General features: G+C 46.3%; 1 protein-coding gene across 3 annotated transcripts in view; it reads right to left on the minus strand.

The window, feature by feature from the left end:
• Window positions 1-14,844, minus strand: part of TOX2 (TOX high mobility group box family member 2) — a 264,355-nt gene that overhangs the window by 35,133 nt on the left and 214,378 nt on the right. For all 3 annotated transcript variants that reach the window (XM_054046244.1, XM_054046242.1, XM_054046243.1), the window contains one exon: window positions 9,531-9,758. In XM_054046244.1, the coding sequence (XP_053902219.1) occupies window positions 9,531-9,758 (228 nt within the window). The remainder of the gene's footprint in view (window positions 1-9,530; window positions 9,759-14,844) is intronic.

Genomic DNA, 14,844 nt, shown 5'->3' on the forward strand with positions numbered 1-14,844 from the left:
TAACACACACTGCCAATCAGCCAGCTGTGGGAGGGTATTAGATTCTGCCTGCCAGGAGGACTGGCACTGGGCCACCCTCTCTAACTGGAGGGATTGGATACACTGTGTAGCAGGGATGGGCAAACTTTTCGGCCTGAGGGCCACATCTGGGAATAGAAATTGTATGGCGGGCCAAGAATGCTCACAAAATTGGGCTTGAGGTGCGGGAGGGGGTGAGGGCTCTGGTTGGAGGCGCAGGCTCTGGGGTGGGGCCAGAAATGAGGAGTTCAGGGTGCGGAGGGGGCTCCGGGCTGGGGCTGAGGAGTTTGGGGTGTAGGAGGGTGCTCCAGGCTGGGTTTGAGGGGTTTGGTGGGCGGGAGGAGGCTCAGGGCTGGGGCAGGGAGTTGGGGCTGGGGAGAGGCTCAGGGATGTAGGCTCTGGGTGGCGCTTACCTCAAGTGGCTCCTGGAAGCAGCGGCATGTCCCTTCTCCGGCTCCTGTGCGGAGGCACGGCCAGGCGGCTCTGCACGCTGTTCCGGACGGGGACAGCATGCAGAGCAGAGCCCCATGGCTGCCTCTATGAGTAGGAGTCAGAGGGGGGCCATGCTGCTGCTTCTCGGAGCCGCATGGAGCAGCCTCCGACCTTGCTCCCCGGCTGGAGTTCATGGGCTGGATTAAAATGGCTGGTGGGCTGGATCCAGCCCACGAGCTGTAGTTTGCTCACCCCTGCTGTGATCCTGGCCAAGGTACTGCCACAGGCAAGGAATTTATGGACCATCCTTCACCCGCTCAGAGATGGTGGCTGGGTTCACTCAATGCCATATAACTTTTAAATGTAGCATAATGGGACAGACAGATCCATGTATTTGTAATACTTAATGGGCATGTGCTGTGAAATGGTCAGCATGTATCAGAAAGGCGTGACTCGATAATGCAATGGCTCCGGTCAGCTATGAATAGACTCATCAGACAACCAGATTCAAACCCCTGCCCTTGGTCCTCCTCTCCTGCCTCATCCTAGACATTCTCTTGAAGAGCTGGCACCAAAACTCACCTGCAGGGAGAGCTTTGAGACCATCTGAAAACAAGAAATGATAAGGTTTGCAATCTGTGTCCAAGCGAAATAGAGCCATCAAGTCCAAGGGGCTGTGGGAGAAGTTCACGTCCAGTTATCCTCTTACAAAAAGCGGAAAGCTCAATGAGGCAAATGATGCATTAAAATATTGTCTGAATATGACTAATGTGCTGGGAGCACTTTTGCCTTCTTTAAAATCATAGAATCAGACAAATGTAGGGCTGGAAGGAACCTTGAGAGGCCACCAAGTCCAGTCCCCTGTGCTAAGACAGGAGCAAATAAACCTAAGCCATCCCTGACACATTTGTCCAACCTTTCTTCTTAAAAACCTCCAGTGATGGTGACTCCACGACCTCCCTTGGAAGACTGTTCCTGAGCTTAACTACTCTTAGAGTTAGAAAGTTTTTCCTAATATCTAACCTATATCTCCCTTGCTGCAGATTAAGCCCATTACTTCTTGTTCTACCCTCCAGAGTACATGAGAACAACTGATCACAGTACTATTTATAATAGTCCTTTACATATTTGAAGACTGTTATCAGGTCCACATCTCAGTCTTCTTTTCTCAGGACTAAACATGCCCCATTTTATAACTTTTCCTCACAGGTTTTCTCTACCTTTTGTCCTTTTTGCAGGTCTCCTCTGGACTCTCTTTAATTTGTCCACATCTTTTCTCAGAACTGGACACAGTACTCCATCCGAGGCCTCACCAGTGCTAAGTAGATGGGACAATTACCTGCAGTATCTTACATATGACACTCCTGTTAATACATCCCAGAATGATATTAGCCCTTTTCAAAACTGCATCACATTGTTGAGTCATTAAATGTGCACTTCACTATAACTCCCAGATCCTTTTCAGCGGTACTACCATCCAGCCAGTTATTACTCATTTTTTAGTTGTACACTTGATTTTTCCTTCCTAAGTGAAGTACTTTGCACTTGTCACTATTGAGTCTCATCTTGTTGAATTCAGAACAATTCTTCAATTTGTCAAGGTCATTTTTAATCCCAATCCTGTGCTCCAAACCCTTCCCAGCTTGGGGTCATTTGCAAATTTTATAAGCATATGCTCCACTACATTATCCAAGTCATTAATGAAAATACTGAATAGCAGTGGACCGAGGACTGGCCTTTGTGAGACCCTACTAGATAAATCCTCCCATTCTGACAGAGATCCATTCACAACTACACTTTGAGTATGGTCTTTCAACCACCTTCTAGTCATTTCATCTACACTCCATTTCCCTACTTTGCTTTTGAGAACATCAGCTATCTACAGTCTTGATTCGCCATACCTTGCAGATCCCAAACTTCTGATGACATCAATGGGAGTTGTGTGTGTGCAAGGAATGCAAGGTTGGGTTCTCCATGTTATGCCAGCTACACAGTAACATTCTGGGGACATATCCCTAAATCCACAGTTTTTATGAAGGAAAACCCTTGTTGGAGTCAATGGGAGTTTTGTCTGAGCAAGAACTCAGTAAAAATTGAGTAAGCCCTTCAGGATTTGGCCCGTCGTTTGTCTAGTTTTAATTGTTGTAAGGAATCCTTTATTATGGGGCTAACGTTATGTTTTTCTGAACACTGGGTTGTGTGGCATACTGCAATTCATACTTTGCATGGACCTTACTGAGAGATTATCTCCATGTGCAAACCAATGTCAATTAAATTTCTTTCAAATACTTTATAAACATTTAAAAAACATCCATGTCTCTAGAGCTAGCCATCTACTAGAACCAGTAATGAACTCTAAAGAGTCTTTTCAGAGGATCTAGTGAATTGTAGCCTAGTAAAGAGAGTGCTGAGAGTCAGGATTCCTGGTTTTTATTTCTATTTCGGCCAAGGATTCACTGACTGACTATTCTAGCCACTCACCTTCTCCCCCCCTCACTTTTCCCATCTGTTAAATAGGGATAATGATGCTTACCTATCTATTTACAAAGGAATATTTGAGTTAATATATTAATCGTAGAAATGTAGGCTTGGAAGGGACTTTGATAGTCCAGCCCCTTGCACTGAGGCATGACTAAGTATTATCTAGACCATCCCTGACAGGTGTTTGTCTAACCTGCTCTTAAAAATCTCCAATGACAGAGATTCCACAACTTCCCTAAATAATTTGTTCCAGTGCTTAGCTATCCTTACAGTTAGGAGGATTGTATCATGCTTTGAGATGCTTAGAAGAAACGCCCGATATACTGTATGTTTTAAGCACCAGTGTTTTCATATATCAAAGAAATTGTGTTAATTTAACCTGTCTTTTTTTCCTTAGCATTTGCTTAGGAATGTAAACGAAAGAGACTGGAAATACTGGCAGCTTGGCCAAGAGAAAGCAAATAGGGACTAAACAAACCATAATCCAGCCAAACTCTTCAAGAGCAAACGTGCCCCATCTCACAAGCCACCAGTGCAGCCCCAGAGTCAAAGATAAATAGTGTCCTCCCTGCCAGGGCCTCAGGCGGGCCGGGTAATTGTAGGAGGAGAAATGTATACAGATGGAGACAAAGCCAGGAAGTTAATATTTAAGCATTCAGACAAGGAACAAATGACTTAATTAAATCAATTAGAAAGAGAGAGAAATTGAGCCACTTATAAAGCATGTGTAAAGAAATGGTGAGTGCCATTGCTCTCTTGTAAAAGGAAATAAGGGAGAATTAGCAGGCAAGAAAAATGGGCTGGTTTAATTCCTTCTGTTAATTAGAGCTGAGCGTTCGCACCTTGCTCAGTCAGGGGTTGCACCAGTGTTTCCATTATGTAAACCCGATGTTCAGCTGGGATGGGCTGAAATTGGGTCTCCCGTCCACAGAGACATCTTTAACATATTAAGAAAGGAAGATGCAGTTAGGGCTGAAATTAAGTGGCAAGAATAAAGGCAGAGAAAGCTGCTGTCTCAGAAGCCTCAGCTGGGTTTCTTCTGTGCATCTATAACTCAGATATGCCTTGGCTCTGTACATGGAAGCGGACAGAAACCTAGGGGCAAATCCAACCCCTGCTCTGCGGAGGGTCTCTCGGCAGCAGAACTGATGCAGCTGAGCTGTGTAAGGGGGAGGTGGAAGGACCACAGGGCTTGGACTCTGGTATGGCAGCACACAAGGGCGTGAGGGGGGCATGTGTGGGCTGCATGAATCCTCCTGTTCTCCTCTTCCACTGGATGCTGCAGAAGGGAGGGCCCCTGGGGTCTACTCCAGCCGTTGGGCCAGACGGGCCTTTGTGCAGCTGCTCCATAGTCTGGGAGGCAGAGTCCTCTCCCGTGGCTCTCTGGAGTTAATGGGGTTATATCAGGGGTAAATTTAGCCCATTACATTCCTGGAGGGTCCTAATTCATATGGTGTCATAAGACGATTTACTGTGAGAGTCAACCATAAGCTACAGGGGAAGGTAGGTTTTAAGCAGAGTATTAACAACTAGAAGTGAAAGTGGCTCCATGGCTTAGAGATGGGGGGGGGGGAGGGGGGAGAAGGAAGGGCCGATTTCCAGATGAAGGGTGCAGCCCATGCAAAAGGCACCAACTGCTGTGGACAGTATGGAAGAGGAAGACAGAAAGAAGTCCCAGAATGGAGAAGTGGAGTCTGTGGGCTTGTTTTTTTGCCTTGGTTACATTGACCAGGATTACTTCTGCACTACACCAATGCAACTGAGATCAGAGCTGAAGTCAGGGAGCAGATGGGTATGAGGTCAGAGATATGGAGGTGGAATAAGGCCCTGGAGAGATCTGAAATGTAGGAGAGCCATTCTGAATTGGTTTAACATCTGTATAGAGGGAAGCCAGAGTGAAGGTGACAGTGAGGATAAGACTGTATGATTCCCAGACCTGGAAAGAAAGAACATTCATACGGACCATGGGAATTGCCAGACCAGATCAGACTCGGGGTCCATCTAGTTCAGTATCCTGTCCCTAACAGTGACCAATGAAAGATAAATCAGAGGCAAGTGCAAGAAGCCCTGCAATAGACAGTTGCAGGATAGCCTACTGCCAAGCGATATTTCTTTCTGACCCCCATTAGTGGTTGTTGTCTTATGCCCTGAAGCAGAGGGGTTTATATCCCTCCTAAAACAACTCTGTTTATTTAAAAAAACCTTAATATCATCTCTCTAGGTATTCTCATTTTCCATATAAATGTTCAACTATTATTGGAATCCTGCTAAGTTCATGGCCTCAATGATATCATGTGGCAATGAGTTCCACAGGCCAACCTTCTGGACTTGCTGAAGTACAGAGAGTAATTATTTAGGAAGGCTAGTAGATAAGGATTTCAGGATTAAGAATTTCAATAGAGGCCTGGTCAAAGCCAAGATGAATCCCAGCAAGAGGATGGTGCTGGATACCTTACAGAGAGCTAAGATGTAAGAGGACAGAGAAGGTGTGAGGCCAAGAGGAATTCCAGGAGGTCTGGCTGTAGGAGCAAAACAGAGGTGAATGTGTTAAGTGAGAACAGGGTCAGAGAAATGGAACAGAGTACTTTTTACCTAGGGGGAGAACTTTGAGGCTGTTTAGTAATAAGAAGTTATGGTGTATTCAGGAGACAAGACACAGCAGCAGAGAGATGGGGAGATGATTGGATCAGCAAATAATCATTGCCATAGAAAGGGATGTCCAAGACTTTACCATACCCTAGCTGTTAAACTCCATTAGGTAAATAATAACCAGAATATGGGCTCGATTGTGCAACCACTGATCACAATGCTAGTAATCTCATTGAAGTCAGTGGGACTCTGCCTGAATAAACACTCATTGACGTGAGTGACTGAGGGTTGCAGCATTGCATCGTGTGAAAAGGGCCTATGAATATTCTGACAGCACCCACCAGAACTAGTCTGACCATCTGGTTTATCATGTAAAGGACAGGAAGCATGAAAAATCCTTTTTAGTCACAATTTAGAAGTCATCTGAATATTCATTTTCTCAACTGATTCTGGGTTTCGGATGCAGTGGTCGTGGAAGCTTTCTAACAGTGGGGGAGCCACCAGTGCCCAATCAGTGGCCTCGCCCCTTCCCCAAGACCCCTCCCCACTCCTCCCTCCGTGGCCCCACTCTCATGCTACCCCTTCCCCCTGAGGCCCCTCCCCCGAGGTCCCACACCTATGCCACCCCTTCCCCTGAGGCCCCTCTCTTTTTCCCCATCGCTCGGCTTTATGGCAGATAAAAAGTGTGTGTGTGGGGGGGATGTGGGGCATGGCCCCCTGACCCTCCTGTTCTGATGTCATTTGCAGCCTCTCAGGGTGAATGATGTACTTCTCTCAATTGGCATTTTTATATTTATACAGGTTATAGATTTCTTTAGAACGTAAGAAAATAAAATACATCAAGGAATAACCAATACCAGTGGTACTGAAGACAGTACGGAAGCCTCATGCAGACTGGCAAACAACACTAGTGTGGAGAGTCATGAATCTTTGCGGTTAAATAAAATGCCTTTTACCCCACTGGAGTGAAAAACATCTATGTTGTTTGTGTCTGACCCAAAGCAACAGGGGCTATTTTCTCAGCATAGACAGAACCAATTGAAACGAAAGATATCTGCTGCTCCTGTCTTAAGGATAGCCACCTGGAATCCTGGCAGTGGGAGCACTGGGAACTCAGAGATAGAGGTCCTAAGCTGTCAGCAAGCCTTTAAAGTGAGGGCTCTGTGCTTTAGGAGAGAATGGTGAATTTCCAAACGGTTGGATTCAGAGACCAATCGCAGAAAATGTCAGATCTCTCCCCCTCTGATAAAAAGACACACTTTCTACCAAAAAAGAATGCCCTGGGGTCTTCGCAATAGGCAATAGGCAATTACAGGGCTTTTGTAACTGACTCAACATCAACAAGAATAGCTAAACTGAGCCTAGAAATCGCTGCGTGAAACAGACTGTGGGCTGTGTGATGGCTACAGAGCAGGGAAGTTCCCTGTGTGATGTTACACTGAAGATCTGCTTCCTGGGCTTTTTTGAAGTCTTGACATTGGAATTGAGGCTGCCAATGTGGCGAGAAGCTATTGTAGTTTATAGGCAAGCCCCAAAACAGTGAATCAGCACATCAAAACTGTCTCCTGTCTAGGCATATTTTACATGACTAGCTGTAATAACAAACCCTGAGAATTTCCCAGCTTTTGCATGCACACGAGAGATTTCTATGGTCTTAAATAATGTTTATTATTATTCAAATGAAATTACTTCCCAAAGGAAAGTCCCTCCTCTCCTTCCCAATGGCATGAAAGGTCTCTTTGTAAAGGACAAAGAATATAAGAACGGTCGTACTGGGTCAGACGAACGGTCCATCTAGCTCAGTATCCTGCCTTCCGACAGTGGCCAATGCCAAGTGCCCCAGAGGGAATAAATAGAACAGGTAATCATCAAGTGTTCCATCCCCTGTCACCCATTCGCAGCTTCTGGCAAACAAAGGCTAGGGACACCATCCCTGCCCATCCTGGCTAATAGCCATTGATGGACCTATCCTCCATGAATTTATCTAGTTCTTTTTTGAACCCTCTTATGTTGGCCTTCACAACATCCTCTGTCAAGGAGTTCCACAGGTTAACTGCATTGTGTGAAAAAATACTTCCTTTTGTTTTAAACCTTCTGCCTATTAATTTCATTTGATGGTTCTTGTGTTATGAGAAGGAGTAAATAACACTTCCTTATTTATTTTCTCCACACCAGTCATGATTTTATAGACCTCTATCATATCCCCCCTTAGTCATCTCTTTTCCAAGCTGAAAAGTCTCAGTCTTATTAATCTCTCCTAATATGGCAACCGTTCCTTACTCCTAATCATTTTTGTTGCCCTTTGTAAACCTTTTCCAATTCCAATATATCTTTTTTGAGATGGGGCGACCACATCTGCACGCAGTATTCCAGATGTGGGCATATCATGGATTTATATAGAGGCAATATGATATTTTCTGTCTTATTATCTATCCCTTTCTTAATGATTCCCAACATTCTGTTTGCTTTTTTGACTGCCGCTGCCAGGGCTGGCTCCAGGCACCAGCTAAAGAAGCAGGTACTTGGGGCGGCCAATACCAAGGGGCGGCACTCCGGCCGCTATTGGGGCAGCATGTCTGGGTCTTCGGCGGCAATTCTGCAGCGGGTCTCTCAGTCCCTCTCGGAACGAAGGACCTGCTGCTGAATTGCCGCCGAAGAGTGGAGCGGTGCGATTGCTCTGCTGCGGCTTTTTTTTTTTTTTTTTGCCTCTTGGGCGGCAGAAAACCTGGAGCTGGCCCTGGCCACTGCACATTGAGTGGATGATTTCAGAGAACTATCCACAATGACTCCAAGAACTTTCATGAGTGGTAACAGCTAATTTAGACCCCATCATTTTATATGTATAGTTGGGATTATGTTTTCCAATGTGCAAAGCAGACTGCACACTGCATAAGCAGCTCAGTGCTAAAGTTCAAGCTATCTTCCCTTAGACACTACAACGGTATGAGCCTGATCATCTCCCCTGACCTGCACAGGTGGGAGACATTCTGTGTGTGGTTCTATCCCTTCCCAGGGGTAGGAGCCTGAGCTACCTCCATGAACGTGTCTACCTCCCTGCAGTCTGCAGGGAGTGCCCCAGGAGCCAGGGGATCCATGCAGGGAGAGAGGGAGGCTGGGGCACATCACCCGCACACCAGCTCTATGGAGGTCAGAGCAATAATTCAGCCTTAGACCTAATCTGATCTGACACCATCATTCTAACTCACTCCAGTAGAGTAACTGCCATTAAAATCCATACAGTTCTACTCTGTGCCCTAGTTAATATTACTGCAGCAATCAGTGTGTTCCCTACATACTTATTTAGGGACTATCACAAATACTGCCAGCAAGGCTAATTACTTGTGAACTGCAACAGTAAAGATGTGACTAGCGGATGCACTGTGTTAACAGCTGATCATCTAGCAGGTCTCCAACATGTCAAGCAAGCTGCAATTCCGACATGCAGTGTGGTGGGATGGGAGTTGTAATGTTAGCTTTGATAGGTCAGGCTCTGAATACAAAACTTTAAAAAATCTGTTGCATGCAGGAACTCCATCTGTGTGTGCTCACTGGAGGATGCGATAAGGACAGAAGCACTCAGAACATATTCACTAGTGGCTTCTGAATCACAGCTCTATCAAATGGCATGCAGCAGGTTGTGAGCATTCCAGGCCAAGTCCATCAAAAACTATCTTAGATTCATTGCAGCTGCACTGCATTATGATATAGCTGCTCTTGAGATTTGTGTGTGGAGAGAACTTACCTCCACTGGAATTATCCAGGGGCCAGGTCACACAATTGCTGTACAGAATTAGGAGCTCAAAATTGTGCATGCAAACCCTAAAGCCTTGCTTCTAGTGGCAAAAGGCACTTCAACAATACTCCTGAAAATAGCCTCCTTTTTTGTGCATACCCCTTTGGGTGCCTAAGCTCCAAACTGTGCTTCTAACTTGCTGGGCCAGATTCTAACTCGCTAGATGTAGCAAAACAAAACCAATTCAACAGCTGTAACAACCAGATCAGAAACTCACCTGCTTTTGTTCTTCTCCCAAACTATCCCACATCGATGCAACAATTTTTGAAACATCTCCGAATGTAGCATTTGGGTTTTGCCCTTTGATAGCTGCTTGCGTGTCTCTGAAAAACAGGGCATAAGCTGACACAGGCTTCTGGGGCTCGTTGGGGTCCTTCTTTTTCTTCTTCTTTTGGCTTTTGGGTTTCTTGCCCAGGTCTGTTGATGGTCTCTTCTCTCCAGAAACCTGTAAAACCAAAAGGGACCCAGTAATGACCAACTCTCTCTGGCTAGAGTTGAAGATTCTGGTAGTATTGGGAAAATGATGAGACAGGAGGCCAATGAAGGAAGAGCACTCATGATAGGCACAGGATGGTGCCTGGCACCAGAACCTGACTCTCTCCCCAGTATCATACCTTTCACTTGTACAAATAACTTGTGAAGTTTAGTGTTCAACCAAGTGAGGAACGAATACCCCTGGCTAGGGGCAGGCCTAGTGCAGGCAGCTGCTGGGCTTTCCCCTAGCTACCCAGCCCCGCCCTCCAACACAGGTATCCCATTACTGCCATCCTGAACCACTTGAGCACTTTGCTGCTTATTCCCACCTCGAGGTGCCTGATGTACTTGCTGTGTATAGAACAAGACTGGGCCAGCACACACTGTTTTTCAACTCCCTCCCACCTGATCTCTCACCAGTACAACTCTCTGATCTCAGTGACCAGCCAGCTCCTTACGCCCCTGAGGATTTCACCACTGATACTACATTGTTAATCTAGTGTAAATCAGTTTTTAAGCAGCAGTGCATTGAAGGTCTTTGGAAATTCTGATTAATGCGTCTATTTCACCCCATGCTGCTCCTATTGTCAGTCCCCAAAGACATTAGTCAGGTTAGTTAAGCAGGCCCTCCCTTGGTGTAGCCTGTGGAATAACTCCTCCGAAGTTCCACCTGGCCTCCGACTGCATGCTTGAACAGTCATTCAGGAATCTTTCCCAGTCCGTATGTTAGATACATTGGGCTGAGTTTGCCATAGCTCTTCCACTGATCCCTTTTTAATATGGGGGGGTCATTTTAGCTTCTCTCTCCTTTTGCACTCTGCTCCCCTCCAGCTGTGCCCAGGCATTCAGATTTTCCATTCACCGCCTCTTTCTGCATTGTGGGATGCTGGGTGTACAGCTCTGGACCTGTCACTGCAATTCTCTCTCTGACTTGTGCTTGTGTCATGTAGTTTCATGAGCTTCTCACTACCTGTCCCCCAGTACATTCCTCTCTGTGTGCGGCATGTTTCCCTCCTTCTCTTTCGTGAGCACCAAGACTAAAATGACAGCCTGATGTATCCCCACATTCCTCATGCTCTCTCCTAGGGACACAACCTCCCGCATGGCTTCCACTAAACAGCTCCCCAGATACTTTCACTTGCTCTTGCTTATTTCCCCTAACCATCCAATTGAGGCTCATATATTCCCTCCCTGTGCCCTGCCCATTTCCTCTGCCCGTGACCACCCCGTTCATTTTGCTTTCCAGATGGTTTCATTCAGCAGCGCACACATTTTTCCAAAATTCACTTTTCCCTTTCTCAGACTCGTCCCTGTCCTGATTTCACCCTGGCGAAGTCATGGTCCATCTTTACCAGCCATTCCCCAACTTTCCTCATTCTGACTGTGTGTGTTGGGTTCCTTTGCACCAGGTCCATCTCGCCCCCCGGAGCAGTCCCGGGCAGGGGCCACAAGCACTACCGGCACTACAGAAACAACACCGACACTCGAGCACTGTGCCCTTTTGGGAACATCTATACTTTGAAAGGCAGCTTGCTTCCCCCCCTACTAGTGCAGGGCCTGTACGCATGCGCGCGCGCACACACACACACTCCACAACAACAGGGCAAGTAGCTCTGGGGGAATTCACAAGTAAACTGTAGTATATTTTTATGAAAACACTTTATACACAGCGCTTATCCTTACAGACCTGCCAATTTCGTGTTAAACAAGTAGACTCGGCTATCTGAATGCATTCAGCAGTCCATGAACTTTGAGAGCACTGAAAAGACTGAGGTAACATTGATTATTTAGTGATCTGCAGCATCTGGCAAGATTTTAAGGGAGAACAGGCCCTCTCCTGCATTCCTTGCTTACCTAAACATTGACCAAAGCAAAGGGGAGTTTTGAGTGCAGAAGGCTACGGGATCAGGGCTGCATTTTGTTACCTGTGATTACCAAGTCTCATCAGAACACTCCCTGTACCATAACAGAACTGAATTCATTCTCTCTGAGTTCTTCTTGAAGAGAGTCATACCCCAAGACTCAGCCTCCAGTGAGGCAGAATCCATAGCTTCCCTTTTTAGTAAGTGTCACCACCAAACTTCTGCGTCTTATAGGGTCTGATCTTTGGCCTTGGGCACTCCCTTTGGCACTGCTTCAAAGGCCACGCTGCTGAAATGTAACCACTTTCTTTGCAGGTTGCTGTTCCAGGTTGGCATGCCCAGGTATTCCAGGGTGCTAATGTAGCATATGTGACAGCCGGTAACCAGAACACACAGTCACAGGGATAAGAAATAACATACGGAACTTGAAAACAGAAAGTAAATTTCCAGGTGTAGGGCATTAGCTAAAGAAGATGGTAAGATGCAGTATGGGTAAGTATATCAGGCACAGGCAAAAGAAAATCCATGAATAGTGAAGTGTACGTGTTCACCTACAGAGGAAAGAGATACTTTTAAACCACTTTGAACTCATACACCGAGGATCTCTACGTTAGTGAGTTAAGCCACACAACACCCCTGTGAGGCAGGAAGTATTATTAAACACATTTTACAGGAGGAAAATCTAAGACACAAAGAGGTTCATTGACTTGTCCCATGTCAACAGCAGAGCCAGGAACAGAACCAAAGGCTGCCAGTCCTGTATTCTAACCACTAGAAACACTTCCTCAAAGGCAGAAAGTCAACTAGCATCTCTGCTTATCAAATGCTGACAGTGTCGAGACACTTCTCAGACTGCTCAGCAGTTACATTAGTTAAAGAGTTACCCACTTTATCAGGAAGATGATTTTAAAAGAGGAAGTTACTTACTTTCATAATTGGAAGTTCTTTGAGATGTGTGGGCCCTATCTGTATTCCCCTGTGGTTATGCATGTGCTCCAGGCCCCTGAAGCCAGAGAATTTTGAAAGCAGTGTCTGTTGGTCTGTGCCTGCATCTTCACTCTCCTTATGACTCCAACTGAGGAGATAAAGGGCCGGGCGGACTGACCATCTCTCCAATTCCTGCTCTACTGTGAATCAAAAGATGATCCAAAACAGAGGGGAAGGAGGGCGAGTAATGAAATACAGACTGGGACCATACATCTTGAAGAATCTCCAGTAAGTAACTTCCTCTTCTTCGAGTGCTGGTTCCTGTGTGGATTCCACTGTGGGTGACTGACAAGCAGTACTCAGGTAGGAGGAGGGTGTGAGAATGCAGATGGCAGAGCCGAATGAAGGGTCACCATTCCAAAGGATGCACTGGTGGGGGAGTCCTGTACTGAAGCATAACGCCCGGCAGTGGGCTGAAACTCCATGTAGTTGCTTTGTAAATATCAAGTAGAAGTATTTCTTGAAGTGATGCCATAGATGTAACTTGTGCTCTCATAGAATGAGCCCTCACCCCATGAGGGGGTGGAGATTAGACAGCAGAGCAAAATATAGGTGTATATTTTACAGATAATGGATAAAGACGACAAAGCTCTGGACTCTGGCGGTTCCGACCTGGTGGTGAGAAGGAACTGGGGAGGCGGCTGGTCTGATTCACCCTTTATCTCCTTTGTTGGAGGCATGGGAAGAGTGAGGGTGCATATGCGGATCAATGGACTCTGCTTTCAAAATTGTCTAGCTCCAGGCGCATGAAGCGCATGCATACCTACACATAGGGACCAGCACTCGAAGAAAAACACCATTTTATGATAGAAATTAGGCTGAATACCAAGCCCTTAAGCATACAATGTAACTAGACATGGCTGTCTGTCTGTCTAAAGAAGGCCTCTGTCATAATGGCTTTGCTGATTTGATTGCAAGCACCAGAAGTGCTCGGAAACCACAGAGTTTAAGAGGACTCATTTTAGCTGGCACAGTTCTAATGTTCTCTGTTCATCAGCTCTTGACTGGCCATTAAGCTCGGTCTCAGAGCAGTGGCATTTATCAAATGGACAGTTGCCCATTAGCGAATAAGCAAAAAAAAAAAAAAAAAGCCCGGAATGAGACAGAAAAAAGCATTTAATTTAAAACTGCCAATTGGGTTGGAATGGGATTCCTGGGGGTGAAAGGCCACCTTATTAGGAGGAAAAAATTCATAACAAGGTTTCACTCCGTGGGTGAGCTGGATGGCATTTTATCTCATTTTAATCTCAGTTCATCTACTTTTGTACTGATGGGAAAGAAAACAAACCCTCCAGCAGTTATTGGCCAAAGTGCAGCATTAAGTGGAGGAACCAAGAACAAGAACCAGCAACTCTCAGCAACTATTAGGACTTCATGATCATTCTTATTTATACAGAGACATAAGTGTGCGTGGCACTCTACAGACAATAACATACCATGTCCTGGCCCCTCAGAGTATTTAGGCTCCTAACTTCTGTTGAAATGCCTTTGTGGATTTGGGTCTTACAGTCTTTAGCAGTGTGGACTGTGCAGCTTTCATGCCCCACGTGCTAAGCAGTGAGCAGAGCTACATCACTGTTCAGAGTTCATTTTCTGCTGAGTGTGAATCTGGTACAGCGTAGTATGACGTAGTCCTGGCTAGAGGGAGTGTCTTGCAGGCAGGTATTATGTATTACTGGCACCCTAAACCAAACCTGCACCAAGGCCCAGGTCACAGAATCACATCGGGTGGAGATGGAACAATCTGTGATATTATGTAAGCCCCCGCCCCCATCATGCCAACCAATGTACAGAGGGATTATTCTCTACAGTGGGATAAATTGTTCTGGGCCATTATGTCTCTTTCACCCTCCCGTCTCCTCCACCTTCACACTTTGCATAAGTGCCAGAGACAATCAAGGCCTGCTCCCTGCAAGCACCGCAGGAGTGCGCCCCACCCCACAGAGGAGCACAGTCATGACCCCACCCCTTTGCCTGTGGAGCTGGCTGGGTATGCTGCCGGGAGAACAGACTGCAACCTTTAAAGAGTTGGTGCATTGAGCATGTCCCCTGCCCCCCAGCACCGGGAGCTTGGGGAGGGATTGTATGTTCTGAGGTCCTCTGGGCCAGGCTGGCTCTACACAGCGCCCAAAGGGAGCCAGTGTCTTCCTAGCACAATCTGGCTCTCGGTCTACCCCCATGGGTTCAGGAGCCTAGTGCCCACAGCAA

The sequence above is a fragment of the Malaclemys terrapin genome, chromosome 12 (assembly GCF_027887155.1).
Source record: "Malaclemys terrapin pileata isolate rMalTer1 chromosome 12, rMalTer1.hap1, whole genome shotgun sequence".
NCBI lineage: Eukaryota > Metazoa > Chordata > Testudines > Emydidae > Malaclemys > Malaclemys terrapin.